The sequence below is a fragment of the Lactuca sativa genome, chromosome 4, assembly GCF_002870075.4.
Source record: "Lactuca sativa cultivar Salinas chromosome 4, Lsat_Salinas_v11, whole genome shotgun sequence".
Lineage (NCBI taxonomy): Eukaryota > Viridiplantae > Streptophyta > Magnoliopsida > Asterales > Asteraceae > Lactuca > Lactuca sativa.
In genome coordinates this window covers 25610576-25626659 of record NC_056626.2, presented here as the reverse complement: position 1 = coordinate 25626659, position 16084 = coordinate 25610576, and the positions used below count along the sequence as shown (strand labels likewise).

Sequence of the window (16084 nt, the reverse complement as noted above, 5' to 3'; positions counted from 1 at the left end):
AATTCAAATGAAGGGGTTGATCTTGATAGAAACCATTCGAGGTGTGCAACTTAGTCATACTCATGATACGTGGATTTAGGATTTGAGTGATGATATCACGTTCACAATAAGTGCAATTAGAAATTTATATATGATAATATGTTGCAAAACGGGTTGATTGAAATTAGATGAAACAAGTACTTACCTAGAAAAGTCAACTTATTCTATTGTAGATGTAGATTGAATAAACTTAGTCATACTCATGTTTTTGTCGACTGTAATGAATGGAGGTTTTTAGTGAAATGTTGTGATCTTGATATGCCAATGTAACATGGTATAACGTATCACACGTAAAACAAGATCATATACTAATTAATCAACAAGGATTTGATTAAAGCAAACTTACATCACATCACATCAATTTGAACAAAAAATAATAAAACAATTTTAATTTGTTGTCAAGAACACTAACCATTGACTCATCACGTCTCGATAACCGAAGGCGAGTTAGAAGAAACCAAATCAAAGGAGTCATTCCGCGCTGACATCTCCTCAGCTCCATCTATGTCGTTGATCATTTTCACAACATGTTCCATGGTAGGGCGTTGATCCAGTGCACCTGAGGTACACGATAAAGCAATGTGCATCAGCTGGACCATCTCTTCTTCAATATCCTTGTATCTCATCAGCTCTAAATCAAACACCTCCGCCGTCCATTCTTCTCTCGCCACCGACTGAACCCACCGTGGCAGGTCCAGAACCCCACTATTGTCCACCATGGATGGGGATTTTCCGGAGAGAAGCTCCATTAACAGGACCCCGAAAGAGTAGATGTCGGATTTTTGAGTGGGCTTACTACGGTTGTTGCCGGCCGTTGATAGTTCAGGTGCACGGTAGCCGGCGGATCTTGGGGCGGCAGTTGGAGGGGTGAAGGAGGAGAGGCCGCAGTCGGAGACGCAGGCGTTGCCGGATTTGTCGAGGAGGATGTTTGTGGATTTGATGTTGCCGTGGATGATTTTAACGGAGGTGCCGGTGGTGTGAATGAAAGCCAGGCCTCTGGCTGCTCCGGCTGCTATCTTCAGCCTTGTTGACCAGTCCAATGGTGTTCTTCCTGGGCCCCTGTTTCCTATTTCATACATTGCAAATAAAATAGATTATTGAATTTTAATTTCCTTTTATTTTGTATTCATCGAATATATTATTGTGAACCCAAAAAACTGTTCATATTCTCTTCGTGATTTTGAGTTTTTAGTTTTTGGGTTCAGGCGTTCAGCCACATTGGTTTTGGATGAATAAACAAGAAACATAGGAAAAGATATATAAATTTTATTGAAGTTAAAATCCATAAAAATATTGAAATATATTAACTGAATTTTAGACTATATATAAAAAAATAAATAAATAACTCATATGGATTTTTTATGTTTGGAAAATAGCAATCAAACCAATAACTTATACGTGTTATAAAAATGATATCAATGTTCATTTCTGTCGATATTATAAAAGATTTGATGTATCATAATGATTTTTAATTTACTGTTATTATTCTCATTCCTTTCATAATTCGGATTCCCGAAATAACGTATAACAAAATAGTGACAAAAAGAGAGTGTGTGACTGTGAGTGTGTGGGGACACAGAAATAAAAAAGTGAAAGATGAGGGGTCGTAAGGGATAAATCACCAAAATTGGTGAGTTAGAGAAAAGAACAACAGAGTTTGCAGCTGGCCCCCCGAAGATTTTGTAATTAACTCTTTCATATGGCCACTATAAAAAATAGTTATCGGTTGACCCCTCCTAAATAAGTAACTAACGGACACAATACTTCCATTTTAAAACTTTACCAAATTATTAAATTTTAACAAAGACAGACATAATCATACCAACACCATTGGGATCGAATCGTATGGAAATGAGGAAAAGTCCAAAAGCAATACTAACATGGATCCTTTTAAAAGCAAAATAATAATAATAACAAACTATGTATAATCACCAAAATACAATGCATTGAAGTTGCATGTTCAAATTGCAAAAAGTTAGTAGTTTTTTGTTGCTCAACATGAAAAAACTATAATAGTTTTTTTTTTTTTTTTTAATATAAAATAAAAGATATGAATAACTATAGTTCATTGTTGTAACATTTTTGTGAAGTTGAAAAGAATCAAACATATAAACTTATTGGCTAAGAGTTTACTTCAAATTTACTTTTCTATTCTATCTATGGTTGTCATGATAAATTGTTAACAATAACATGATTGAAATTAAAATGGTTAATTATCGTAGTAAGAAATTATATATATATATATATATATATATATATATATATATATATATATATATATATATATATATATATATATATATATATATATATATCTTCTCTAATAAATGAATGTTTTTTTTGCCACTTGTCAAATTCTCAAGAGTTTTACCACATGTAATTTTGTAGGAGTTTTAGAATTATTATTTTCCACTTATCATTTTTTGAGAATTTCAATTTTTTTTAAATTAAATTTCATATAAGGAAAAAAATCATTCTGTTAATTTGATAATAAAGTCTCATAAATGCTCTAAAAAAGATTTGATTATTTTTTTTTATAAATGTTTCAAAAGATTACATTATGATATGTAAAAGTATTATTTTATAAAATATTTAATGTTTAAATATTGTTATTAAATTTTTATTTTTAATAAATCCGTGTAATACACGGGTCTCACAACTAGTATATAATAAATGAAAGTTTTTTTTGCCACATGTCCTCTTCTCCTTCATTTGGACACATGGCATTTTCTAACATTTTAAAACTTTCTATTTTCCATTTATCATTTTATTGTATTTTTCATTTTATTAAATTAAAATTCCACATTTAATATGTAAGGTATTTATTAAAAAAGGGTTTATATATGTAATGTATCCAATACATTAAAGCCTTATTAACTTTAATAATTCAAAAGATTTCTTATTTTTTTTTATAAATTCAAACTTTTCAAATTGTTAAAATTTTATATTTATTTTTTTTAAATAAACTCATGTAATACATGAGTCTCACACCTAATATATATATATATATATATATATATATATATATATATATATATATATATATATATATATATATATATATATATATATATATATATATAATCATTGTCATATAATTTTTCTTCGTTTGGAAGGTTCATTAATTTCTCAAGCGAACTTTAATTAATTACTTATCGTCTTTATTTGTTTTTTACTTTTTCTGAACGTGGACCATTTTAACTCAGTACAAAGTACAAACATTAAAAGTTAAAACATTAAAAATATTTATAATTTATCTTAATAACAACAAAATAAAAATCACCATCGACAGCTAACTAACAAGGACCATAACCAACACTTCCCTTTCATGACAAACATAACACAAAGATTTTTTATAAATATGAATTATATTATTTTTATTAAAAAATAATTTATATTATGATCAACTATTACTTAAATAATTGTCTTGCTTCAATTTTTAGTACAAATTAATTAACATAAACATTTTGGATGTTTGTGTATATTCTCAACTTAAAACAAAATTTTAACGGAGAAATAACGTACCGTGAAGAAGCCAGAACAAGTTGCCGTTAGTCATGTAATCGTAGACAAGCAATTTTTCATCTTTTGCAAAATAATAAGCTTTCAAACTAACGACGTTAGGATGCCGTAAACTCCCTAAAACCTCCATCTGCTGTTCAAATTCACGTTTACCACCAGTCACCACCTCCTTCAGCCGCTTAACCGCCACCACATGCCCGTCATCCAACACCGCCTTGTACGCCGTCCCTAACCCACCTTTACCCAACATCTCCGCCGACGCTCTCAACAAATCCTCCAGTTCAAACCTCCTCGCTCCATCAAAAAACACCATTCTACCCTTCTCAAACGAACTCACCGGCGGAGTTGGGTACGCTGTCTTCTCCACGTGCTGAACGTTCTTCTTCTCGTTTATCGATTCTTCGCCGGATTTCTGACAGAAGTAGCAGTACAGTAGTAACGACACTAATGCCAGTACCAAAACATCTCCAATTATAATGGCTACAACGGCGAGAGTACTCATCTTGTTATTTCCAGATTTTTTATTACTAGGCACTGCCGCCGTCCAAGGCAAGGAGGTCGGAGATGACGACACATCAGAGGGTATTTCGGGTTCCTTGCATCGGAGAAGTGGGAATCCGCATAAAACCGGGTTGTTTAAGAAAACGGAATCGGAGAACCCCGAAAGACTTGCAGGTATTTCGCCGGAAACGTTGTTCATAGAAATATTAAAGTCCTGTAAACTCGATAAATTCAGAAACCGAATCGAACCCGAAAACTGGTTTTCCTCTAAACGTAAAGTCAACAATTGACTCAAACGGTTGAGTGTAGCCGGAATACTGCCGGAGAGGTTGTTATGGGACAGATCGAGACGGAATAGAGAGGGTAACAATGGCGGGAACTCGCCGGAGATCTGATTATAAGATAGGAAAAGCAGCTTCAGAGAAGTGAGATTGGAGAGATCGGGAATTGGACCGACGAGACGGTTGCGTTTCAGAGAGAGGACACGAAGCTTAACGAGGGAGGTGAGTGAGTCGAATCGTCCATGTAGATTAAGGTCTTCAAGGACGAGTCCGGTGACTCGGTTATGGAGGCATGAGACGCCGTAGAAGCCGGAGGACCTGTCACATGGGTCCGATGAGTTTTTCCAGGAGGAGAGCTTGTTTGAGATGTCCGAGGACGATTTGAACGACAGTAATGGAGCTAGGTCTGGGTGGTTGCTAGGTGGCGGAGTGGCATGGAGGAGAGAGAGGTGGAGGAGGAAGAAGAAGAGGAAGATAGATAGTATGGTATGCAGATGCGACGGCGGTGGTGCCGCCATTGTTCCGTGTGAGAGAGAACCGGCACAGGGCAGTGGAAGGTGTATATGTACGGCGGAGAATGGTGACGACAATTGGTTATATTAACGGTGATGATCCATCGTTGTCCTATATGTCACCTTTGGACATTTATGTTCTTCTATTTGGTCCATTAACATTATCGATTCTTTTATCATTTTTGAAGTAAAGTAAAAGTCTTTTAAACAGTTCAATTTAATAAAAAAAATTAATAAATATTAAATGCTTAAAAAATATAGTTAGCTCATTAATCACCAAATTTTTATTTAACTTAAAATCCTAATTATAAGTTTTAAACTTTAATTTTGAAAATAAATTCATAAAAATAAAATTAGTTGCATTTATATTTTTAACATGTAATTAATCTTTAAGTAAATCATATAAGGATTAGAGAAAATTACAAAAATAGCCTAACCCCTTAATTATTTTGTAGAAAATAGCAAAAAAAACCCAAATTACAAAAATAACCATCAAAATCACAGATGGACTCAATTCATCTACGATTTTACTTGTCCATTTGCGAACGTACAAGTCGCTAAAACACATATATACTTTAGCAACTTGTACGTTCGCAGATGGACTCGGTCCATCTTTGATTTCCCCTTTTTCAGGGGCATAAAAACGTATTTTTTTTTTTTTTATTTTTCAAACTTTTTTTTGGTGAACTCTCTCTAAAGGCACTATAGATGATTTCATTTTTCAAATTCTTTTCAAAGTTTTTGTTGGAGAATTCATTTTATTAGAGATGTCTTAAACAAATATCCCAAAGAAATAAGAACTAAATTGCTAATTTTTTTGCAAAACTTTATATATAATAAGGTAGTTTCGTAGTTAAACCCTATCAATTTTGTAGTAAAAATAAAAAAAAAAAAAAAAAAAAAAAACGCAAATTCGCATGTGGGATGAGAGGAAATCGTAGATGAACTTAGTTCATCTGCGATTTTAGTCAGAGATGAGAGTATTTATACAGGAAAAAAAACTACGAACGTACAAGTCGCTAAGCACGACTGTGCTTTAGCGACTTATATGTTCACAGATGAAATGCTAAAATCGCAGATGGACTTAATCCATTCTGTGATTTTCATGGCTATATTTGTAATTTGGTTTTTTTTTCTTTTTTTGCTATTTTCCACAAAATAATTAAAGAATTTGATTATATTTGTAATTTTCTCTATGGATTATCGTCAATGGAAATTAATATGAATAGTGTTGAAATGCCATTGTAATTTTACAACATTTTTTGCTATTTTCCACCAATTTTTCGTTTTAAATATATAAAAGTATCCGTTTTAACGTTTGGTTAGCATTTTATGTAATACTAGTTTATAACCCGTGGAAACCACGGTTACAAAATTAATTAAATATTCATAGTAAAAAATTCAAAATTATTAATCAATTATTTTATATAAAATTTTAAATACATTATTAATTAAGAGATTTTTTTATTAGTTATGTAAAATTATAATTATTGATTCAAATAAATATGTGTAATTAATTTATCATATATATTAGACTATTTTTATTTGTGAACTAATGAAAACAATAATATAAAATTTAAAATAATAAATAAATAGATTGACAAATAAAATTACATTAATTAGGAGGTTTAATGAATTTAAAATGAAGAATTAATAGAATGACAAGTGACATCATATTAATTAGGAGTTCTAATATTATGACACTTGGCAAAATGACTACTCTTTTATTAGTATAGATTCGCTATTTTAATAAAGCTCACGTAATTCTTCAAATTTAAAGCATTTAGGTTTATTATCGACCGTTTTTGTTAAAAAAAAATGGTATGCTTGGCATTAATAATGTATATGTAAATTGTAATTGAACTAGTAAATGAGCCCATACATTGATGCGGGTTTTTACATGTTTTTGTTATGTATAAACCAATTATATTTTACAAAGCTGAAGCTTCATCGATTAAAGTAATATTTAAAAAATAAAAATGATGAAAAATTTCTTTTCAAAATAGAGTAAAAAACATATTAATAAGTCCATAAAATATTTTTGCCTAGTTAAAAATAAGACAAGAATTGAAAAAAAAAAAAAAAAAAAAAAAAACCAATTGTTTCCAAGTAATGTGACAACCCACAATAGCGGTTAATATACAGTAAATAAAGTTGAATAACATATAAACAATAGAAAGATTTGGGTTAAACTTCTAAGTATCTAATTTTAAAAAGTTTAAGGAAAATAATTTGGATTTGAAGATAGTTTGTCAATAAATGGAAATAATTTAGGGACCAGTTTCATAATTTAGATGTTTTGAATGCTGTAATTCAATCACAAGCCAAGAAGGAGGTAGCAAAAGAAATGAATAGATATGCATGATAGATCAACCTTTTTTGTACAATATGCATCACGAATTAGCTACAGTAACTTATAGAGAGAAAAGTTAACTTGCATTTTGTATATATTTATAATTTAGCTGACCAAGAACAAAAAAAGAGGCATTGTTTTTTCAAATTTTGATCGAATAAGTTTAGGAGGGTCCATGCTAATTATCATATACATATTTGGACCCAAAAAAGTGAAAGCCTGTCTTTTATAATAAACTACACTAGTACATGACTAACAACAAAGACCAAAAACACCAAACTGGATCTATTGAAAATCTTCACGTTTCATGATGTGATAGTTTTACCCGATAAACGTTGTTAAGACTAGTTTAAGCATGTGTATTTTCAACTAAGTTAGATATTTGGCTAAATAAATCCGTAGTCAATCTAAAATAAACTATATCATCGCATATGCTTATACGGTTATACACAACAATCCTCTTACGCTTGTACATTATATGTAATAACCAAAGTTTAAATAGTAACTAAATAACCAAAAATTTATCTTTTTCAAATTCGATTATTTGAATATATGAATAATCTTTTTCTCTCTTAGTCTCTTTCCACCTTTTTCTTTTCCTTTTTCTTTCTCAAAATCGTATATTGTCTCCATGTCCAAATGGCTTTATTGAAATTATAAATTCTCTACTTGCTTTTATTAACGAAAACAAACTTATATATGACTCTTCTTCATACCTCCAGCTTTCATCCATTTAACACACACACACACACACACACACACACACACACACATATATATATATATATATATATATATATATATATATATATATATATATATATATATATATAGAGAGAGAGAGAGAGAGAGAGAGAGAGAAAACTAGGTTTAAATATGGATTGACATCCATTGTATGTACGTGTGGACAACATTATTCTATAAGAATGATTAAGAAAATAAGTTATTTGATAATGTGAATACGTTCGACTTCACACAACTTCACGTTCTCACTAGTTAAATCATCTAAAATGGTATTATAGTTTTTTTTTTTTGTCAGAATGTGTTCTTGATAATCATATTCTATAAAAATGAAAATTAGTGAAAAACGATGTGTGAAAACAAAAATTAAAAACAATTAATGACAATACATGATAATGATGATAGTATGTGAAGTTGAACATATTCACATTACCAACCACTCTATTATCTTAGTCATTTTAATAAAATAGCACTATCCACACACGTCCACTCAATACATGTCATTCGCATTTTACCCCATATATATATATATATATATATATATATATATATATATATATATATATATATATATATATATATATATATATATATATATATATATATATATAGGAGTAGGATCAAATGAGAACGCGAGAACATTTATCAGTCAATCATTTTATTAGGGTATTTAAGTAAATTTGTATTTAATCTATTTTTTAATTAATATAATACAATTAATAATCAATATATTATCCATTAATATTTTTCTATAATTAAGGGATATTCCATAGTTATCGTTCAAGGAGATATTGAATTAAAGATACAATTTCCAGGGACGATTTCGAGTATAGCAATCGGGATTTCAGTCATTGTTAATCATTTACGTTTGAAGATAACAACGCAGTATACCATTCGTGATTCAAATCAATATCGATGTCGGACTGTTTTGATTACAGTAGCGATGATACAGAAGATGATGATCAATATGGCGAAGAAGAAATCAACTGTAATGAATATGATGACGACGATTTCTATAATTCTGATGATCAATACAACGGAAGAAATCAATTATCTGATTATGCGAGTGAAGGTAAATAATGAAAACAATGTCCATATCTTGTAAATACAGATCGTGTTTTTCAATAATTATTAAATTTTTGTATATGTTGAATAAGACCGGAGTACATATTTGTATATGATTAGTCATATACGTTGCATGTATTAATTACGTAATGCTGGTTTATATCACATATCGTTGTATTGGAGTCCCTCGTTGGTGATTTTTTCTTAAGTTTAATACAATGTTGATTAAGTTTGATAATCATTGATGATTATGCGTTAATACGACTCAAATAAGTAAACACTTCAACTCTGGTTAATGTTTCACAAACGTTTATTATGATTATAAAGTTTTGTAGTTTATGTATACGTAATTCATAGAAATTTATATCAGGTCTTGCATGTCGCATTATAGTTTTTTGTTGTCTTAAAAAACAGGTACAAATCGAACTGATTCTGAAGAGGAATCATTCAATAGTAATGTTGTTGACTCACCTGGTGGGAAAACCAAGTTGTGGAAACCTATTGTTCCTAAAGATTTTATGCCAGATGTAGAAGAGGAGGCGGTTGAAATGTATAAATTATATGCAGATAAAGTAGGTTTTGGTGTCTGGTTAAATACAGTAACGAGGTTTGGTGACAAAACCATTTAAAAAAGGTATGTAGTGTGCAACAAAATGGGTAAAATACCTAACAAATCAACTGACACTTTGGATCCTGAGGGAAGTGGAAGGAATAAACGAAACTCAAACTTCAAAATTACGGACTGCAAGGCATTGATAAAGTTTGAAAGGTTACATATGCAAACTAATGCTTGTAAAATATATGAGTTTGAAGAGAATCACAACCACCCCCTAGAGACTAAAGAAGAAAGACGGTATTCCAAACGTGCACGACGACTTAGTTATAAAGACAAGGAGTTTATAGTGCGTTCTTCAACATCTAACATTGGTGCAACAAAGGCACATAAGTTACAAGCTAGTTTGCAAGGAGGTTATGAAAACGTTGGCCCTGAAGCAATTGATTATAAAAATTTCAGAATGAAGGTGGGAAACATTATAGGTGACAAGGATGCACAGCTGGTTGTTGACAAAATGAACATGAGGAAAGATGAGTTACATCATTACACATTTGAGTATAAATGTGTTGATAGTGTGTTAAACGCAATGTTTTGGGCAGATGAAACCGATAAGTTATATTACAAGGAGTTTGGAGATGTGATATCATTTGATGCTACATTCCGAACAAATAAGTATGCTCTAATACTCATTATACATTTTTTTTTATTTAAATATGAATATTGATGTTTTTTGACTTTGTAATCAATATTGAATTTGTTTTTAATTACCTTTTTGATATAGGTATGGAATGATTTTTGTGCCGTTTACAGCCATTGATAACCACAAACGTTCAATAAACATTGGGGCAGGTTTGTTAAGCAACGAGTCAATAGAATCTTATCGTTGGTTGCTCGAAGCTTTTTTGAAAGCACATGTAAAACACCCTCAATTAGTGTTAACAGACCAAGATCCAGCAATTCTACAGGCCGTTGAAGCAATATTTCCTACTTCTAATCATCGTTTATGTATGTGGCACATCATGAAAAAACTACAAGCCAAGGTGTGTATATTTTGGTCTAAGTCAACACGCAACATGTTTTATTCATCAATGATTTACACAGTTTTACATATTTTTAATAACTATTAGCATACATATTGTTTATTCATAGTTAATCTTATAAATTTCTATTTTTTTTTTAGGTTTCAGCCGATTTTTTGAAAAACACTGATTTTCGTAAGCGTTTTACAAAGCTTGTTTGGAATGTCTATATCGAGCCTGAAGTGTTTGAATCAAGGTGGAAATTGCTTATGAGAAAATTCAAACTACAGGACAAAATATGGTTCAAAGACATGTACAGGGATTGAAAACTTTGGATTCCAGCCTATTTTAAAGACATGCCACTACACGGTCTGATGAAAACTACTTCAAGGTCTGAAAGCGTGAACTCATTTTTTAATAAATACTCTAACTCTGGTAATTTGCTTATCTATTTCATGATGAACTACGACACCGCAATTGGAAAGCAACGAAATGCTCAACAGAAACTAGAACATGATACAAAAAATGCAAAGCATGAAATGACACTTCCAAGTGGCTTACTAGAACATGCAGTTGCGGTTTACACTAAAAAAAATTTCTATGAGGTCAAAAAGGAAATATTTAAAGCAGCCTGGTACTGTTCTATCGACAGTGTTGAAAAGATTGATGGGTGACAAGTTGTTATGATTACACAAACGGATAAGAGCAAACAGTTGAAGATAAAATGCAAGGTTATATTCATCATTTAAACGCTTTTCATTAGTCATCATACAAGTATATTATATCATTATATTTAAATTACATATAATTTTTTCAATATTATGCAATAACCACCAACTAATATGTTACTTCAATCAGTTACTAACATACATTATTTTTATTATACAATGTAGGTTGAACTAAAGTTGCCTGAAAAAGAAGTTAAATGTTCATGCAATCACTTCATACGTACTGACATTTTGTGTCGTCATATTTTTGTTGTATTGAAAAACAACCATATTGAAGAGATTCCAGAGCAGTATATTCTAAGAAGATGGAGAAGGGATGCAATTCCCAGCCATTTGCTTGCCATGAAACATGTTGCCATGGAAATAGAAGATGACACCTTTAAACTTCTAAGAGAGGCATACAACAATATTGAATACTGCTTGGATCATTTCAAAAGAAGCAAAGAGAAATTGTTGGAATTTGTTGAAAAAACACGTACGTTGAAGCAGGCAGCAATGGAGTTTGGCAGTTCCAACCAAACATCATCTGATAACGATGAAGAAGAAATTATTCGGATGCTTGGAATACGCAGCATTCCTGATGAAATAAATATCCATCCACCTGCATCTATACGTACCAAAGGTAGTGGAACTAAGAAAAGAATGGTTAGTGCTATTGAGAAAGTCGTTGCAGCTGCAAAGAAAAAAAACCAGAATGTGCACAAGTTGCAATCAATATGTTAACCATAATTGGAGGACTTGCAAAGTAAGACTTGCACGAGAGTCAAAAGCAGCTTAAAATTGTCAAGTCGTTTTCCCAATAGATTTTACTTTTCTATTACATTTATGAATAAGAATATGTTTCTATGATTTAGTAGGTTATGTTATCTTAAACCACTTTCATTATTTTTAACTTTTTTGTTTTATTCATCGATGAATAATAGCAATGCCAAATTTGGTAATGTTAACAGATTAATGATATTATCTGGCATTTAAACCTCTTTTATTAGATTAAAACAGTTCGCACTTACAATAGATATACTTTTCCTTTCTTGAAATTATAAAACCATCAATCATTATATACTATAGTCATATATAATCCCAGCAGTATTCATAGTTTATTGTATGCTGTTAGTAGTATATCTTAATAACAAATGTTTGTACGATTAACTTTTAAAACAGCTATACATCATATATTGATTTACGTTTGCGTTTGGGTAAATTTTAGTCATAAGTTTAACCATGGTCGACTTTAAACCCTTAAGTATAGTCAATAATGAATAACATCATAAATACATTAATTATTTTCAACATATTGATGATATGAAAATTGTTAAATACTCTTTTGTTTAAGATAAAACAATTTGCATTTAAAGTATAATATGTTAGGAATAATTCAAGTAAGTGTTTATGCTATTATTCAATATTTAAATAACAACATACTTTAAGATATAAACCCACCAACAATCATTATATAATATAGATAGGTTCACTTTAATTATTAAAAATTTTGATTATATGGTGATAGTAAAATAGCATATTAACAAATGTTTGTTAGTAAGAATCATTACTGAATACACACTAAAACTATACCATCAATGTTAATCATTATTTTTTAATATAACTTAATTTTTCAAATGTTAATGTAAAATTATAACTACTAAAATATCACTAGTCCATTACTAAAATTAGCAAACCAAAAGTAAGTATTGTACTTTCAACAACCCAAGTTAATATCCTTAGCATACAAAAGCATTGTTTTTAAACTATCCAAAAGAAACCATTGAAGTCATAACTAAAATAACTTTTTTAACATAATTAACTAAAATCATCCAATCTCCTGTGAATTTCTTCCTTTGTAATGGCCAACAGTTGAGAACGTTGTTTTGAAGGAATCTTGTGGAATTCATCAACCTTTTGCAGCACATAATCCTTTTGTACATTATATTCATGAGTGAGGATTTTCTATAAATACTTTGTACTCAGTTTAACAAGTTGATCATCTTGTGCAGAAGACTCGTTCTTGAACCCAGCTTTAAACTCATTCATACTTCCACCCATATATGTTTCCATGTGACGCATCGTAAACACACCACAATCAGTGCTGTTGTTTATTTTTCTCCAAGGCATTTCCAGTCTATGTGGCATCACATGTGAAAACATCTCAGCTTTTGGATGATTCTGAGATTTTAAGTAATCAACTATGTACTCTTTCTGAAAATGTAAAAAACATTGTCAACACATATGAAATTTTATTAACTATGTAAAGTAATTTTTATTAATCACTTACAATGATTTGGGGCAACTGACCATATCTCTCACCATCAGGATCATGAACTTTGCTGTTGTCAACGATTACAAACTCTGGTTGTTGTAGATTGATCACAAAAAGGAAAATGTGGAAGGAACGGATGATTGGTAGGAAAAGCAACAACGTTTATTCATTACAATTGTATTCACTTTATTTAATATTTATATTTGATCAATGATAAATACACACGTAAGTAAACTGTAGAGATATATCTCTTACCAATCCAACAAAATGTAGGCTTGCGTTCATATCTTCAATAGAAAGCACCAAATTCTCAATGAATTTATCTTTACATTGACTTTCTGTTAAATCACTTTCAATATACGAATTCTGTGATCGATTTTTAAAAACTCATTGATTTTTTTATATGTTGTATTTAAAAAATAGTATAATCAACATTGAACAATATTAAATTATACCGTCACATCTGTCTTGCAATAAACTCTCAGAGGCGATTCAGGTGCACGCTTACTTTCATCAAGATTCAACACTTGACTCCAACAATCAATGACATGGCCAAATAGTTCACATGTTGGAAAAAAAAACTTTCCATGTGAAACCTTTGAGCAGAAAAACCATCCAAAGTGTGGAAAACTATATCACTGCAAAATACGTGAACAATTAATACTATTTTTAATAAGCAAACAATAAAATTAAGTAATTTTAAAAATATTTTAAATGCAACTTACTTTGGCTCTCCCTGGAGAGAGAATATCCATTCTGCTACACGTTTTTCCTGCCGTGGAACTCCTTTGATGATATCAACAGCCCGTATAATGTAAGGAGATTTCAGATATTCGGATTTCATGCGAGGCCTGTACCCTCTTCTACTAACCCAATGTTCATCATTGTTGAATGGTACTACAGACAAAGGAATTGGCATTTCCATTTTAGATGGTGGCGTATTCTTAAAAGATTTTGTTCCAGATCTATTCGCAAAGTCTGTATATTCCTGTGACATTTGAATACTACATTTTGCTATCGGGGAGTTGTCAAACTGTTTGTTAGTTGTAGCTAGAATCAACGTACGTTCAATTTCAGCCTCGTTATCATACCACCATTGAGATTGTTCTGGTTCCTCTGATGCAAAAACTTCAGTAAACAAATCATTTACTTTGTTTTTCCATTCTTTGACCAACTGATTATCAGGATATTTCTTGACAGCATCATTTATTTTGTCTTCCAACACTTTCTTTTGTTGCAATATCATGTCGTACATCTCCTTTATTGTTGAAACAGTTGTCTAATTAGGTCACCACAATAGAATTATGTTACAAAACAAATAAAAACATTAATATGTCAGTTAGTATTAATTAATACTTTAGTAACTCATTATTCAAATGTGAATAGGTAGTAAACTACCTCAACACTTTCCCCACTTCCACTAAAAATATCATCTCCTTGATTTCCCTACGAAAAGTAACACAATATTAGTTGTTGTACTAATAACTTATTATTTAGTAATGATTATATTATATTACTACCTTACACCTTACACCTCCTGCATCATTTCCCTGTCAATAATGTATGAATGTAATTAATTTATATTATACCAAATAAACAAATAATAAATTTCATATGCATTGTTCAATACAATAAAATATTACCTGAACTTTTTCTTGCCCTACATTACCAGTTCCCGATGCTTCATTGATGACTTGAAATGGATCTTGCAATTCACCCATACCCAGACCAATTGTCCTACACTCTACTCTTTCTCGCTCACGTAGTTTATCAACATTCCAACAACATATTGCCGATCTGCATCGTGCAATCTTCACTGAATCGCATCGAACGCTTTCTACGTATAGCAACTACAACAAAGACAAATAAAAAATGTATTACTTAAATACACTTTAATGAATCTGCACACATAAGGCTACAAATATTGAATGACAGTTTAATTTAAAACAAATCTTACCAGCAGTAATATAATTGGCCCAACATAGAATCCTTTTTTGCTGTTTGGATTCCATGCACTTTTTGTCTCCTTAAGGCAATCAAAAACATATCCACACCAATCAATGTCACTTAGATCCAGGTCTTTCGTCACTTTTGATAACATCGACAGGTCACATGTTCCCATGCTCATCGACTGACCTAGTGTATTACACAACAGGACAAAGATGTTTACTTTAAACATTAAATATGCACGTGTTGATTGCATAATAACTTGTTGAACTGCCCTTGGTCTAATATTATCTTCGTCTTCGAATTGTTTTCTCCAAACAGTTATCGTGTCGTCTGTGACTTCTCTATAAGGCATGAACTTTATTGTAACATGTCCCAGAGGCAGACCCAACATTTCGTGAATAACTTGCCGATTGATTGGTATCTCTCCATGATGAAGTTTGAGTACCATCCTATCTGCATTAAAATTCCTGACAATATAATGCCCCATAATTGATGCACACTCATCCACTTTCATATTCAACAAATGCCCTAGACCAATAGAAGAGATATAAGCTTCCTGTTCC

The 16084-nt window shown here is 31.0% G+C and overlaps 3 protein-coding genes across 3 annotated transcripts; 2 read left to right on the top strand and 1 right to left on the bottom strand.

Moving 5' to 3' along the window:
* Positions 1-330: 330 nt before the first annotated feature.
* Positions 331-5015, bottom strand: LOC111894434 (probable leucine-rich repeat receptor-like protein kinase At1g68400). Its single transcript, XM_023890515.3, has 2 exons — positions 3565-5015; positions 331-1105 (listed from the first exon to the last, which is right to left on the bottom strand). The coding sequence occupies exons 1-2, from the start codon at positions 4859-4861 to the stop codon at positions 462-464; spliced, it is 1941 nt and encodes a 646-aa protein (XP_023746283.1). The 5' UTR covers positions 4862-5015; the 3' UTR covers positions 331-461.
* Positions 5016-9667: 4652 nt separating this feature from the next.
* On the top strand, positions 9668-11311 carry LOC111880535 (protein FAR1-RELATED SEQUENCE 5). The gene is made up of 3 exons (XM_052770797.1): positions 9668-10242; positions 10352-10610; positions 10751-11311. The coding sequence occupies exons 1-3, from the start codon at positions 9668-9670 to the stop codon at positions 10913-10915; spliced, it is 999 nt and encodes a 332-aa protein (XP_052626757.1). The 3' UTR covers positions 10916-11311.
* On the top strand, positions 11048-12040 carry LOC111894381 (protein FAR-RED ELONGATED HYPOCOTYL 3-like). Its single transcript, XM_052770796.1, has 2 exons — positions 11048-11194; positions 11483-12040. The coding sequence occupies exons 1-2, from the start codon at positions 11048-11050 to the stop codon at positions 12038-12040; spliced, it is 705 nt and encodes a 234-aa protein (XP_052626756.1).
* Positions 12041-16084: the final 4044 nt, after the last annotated feature.

Excerpts from the sequence above, each read along its gene's own strand:
- LOC111894434 (XM_023890515.3), bottom strand. The coding sequence starts at position 4,861 with ATGGCGGCACCACCGCCGTCGCATCTGCATACCATACTATCTATCTTC. Across the intron at positions 1,106-3,564 it reads CTTGTTCTGGCTTCTTCACG|GAAACAGGGGCCCAGGAAGA; the intron begins GTACGTTATTTC and ends TGTATGAAATAG.
- LOC111880535 (XM_052770797.1), top strand. The coding sequence starts at position 9,668 with ATGGGTAAAATACCTAACAAATCAACTGACACTTTGGATCCTGAGGGA. Across the intron at positions 10,243-10,351 it reads GCTACATTCCGAACAAATAA|GTATGGAATGATTTTTGTGC; the intron begins GTATGCTCTAAT and ends TTTTTGATATAG. Across the intron at positions 10,611-10,750 it reads TGAAAAAACTACAAGCCAAG|GTTTCAGCCGATTTTTTGAA; the intron begins GTGTGTATATTT and ends TTTTTTTTTTAG.
- LOC111894381 (XM_052770796.1), top strand. The coding sequence starts at position 11,048 with ATGAACTACGACACCGCAATTGGAAAGCAACGAAATGCTCAACAGAAA. Across the intron at positions 11,195-11,482 it reads CTAAAAAAAATTTCTATGAG|GTTGAACTAAAGTTGCCTGA; the intron begins GTCAAAAAGGAA and ends TATACAATGTAG.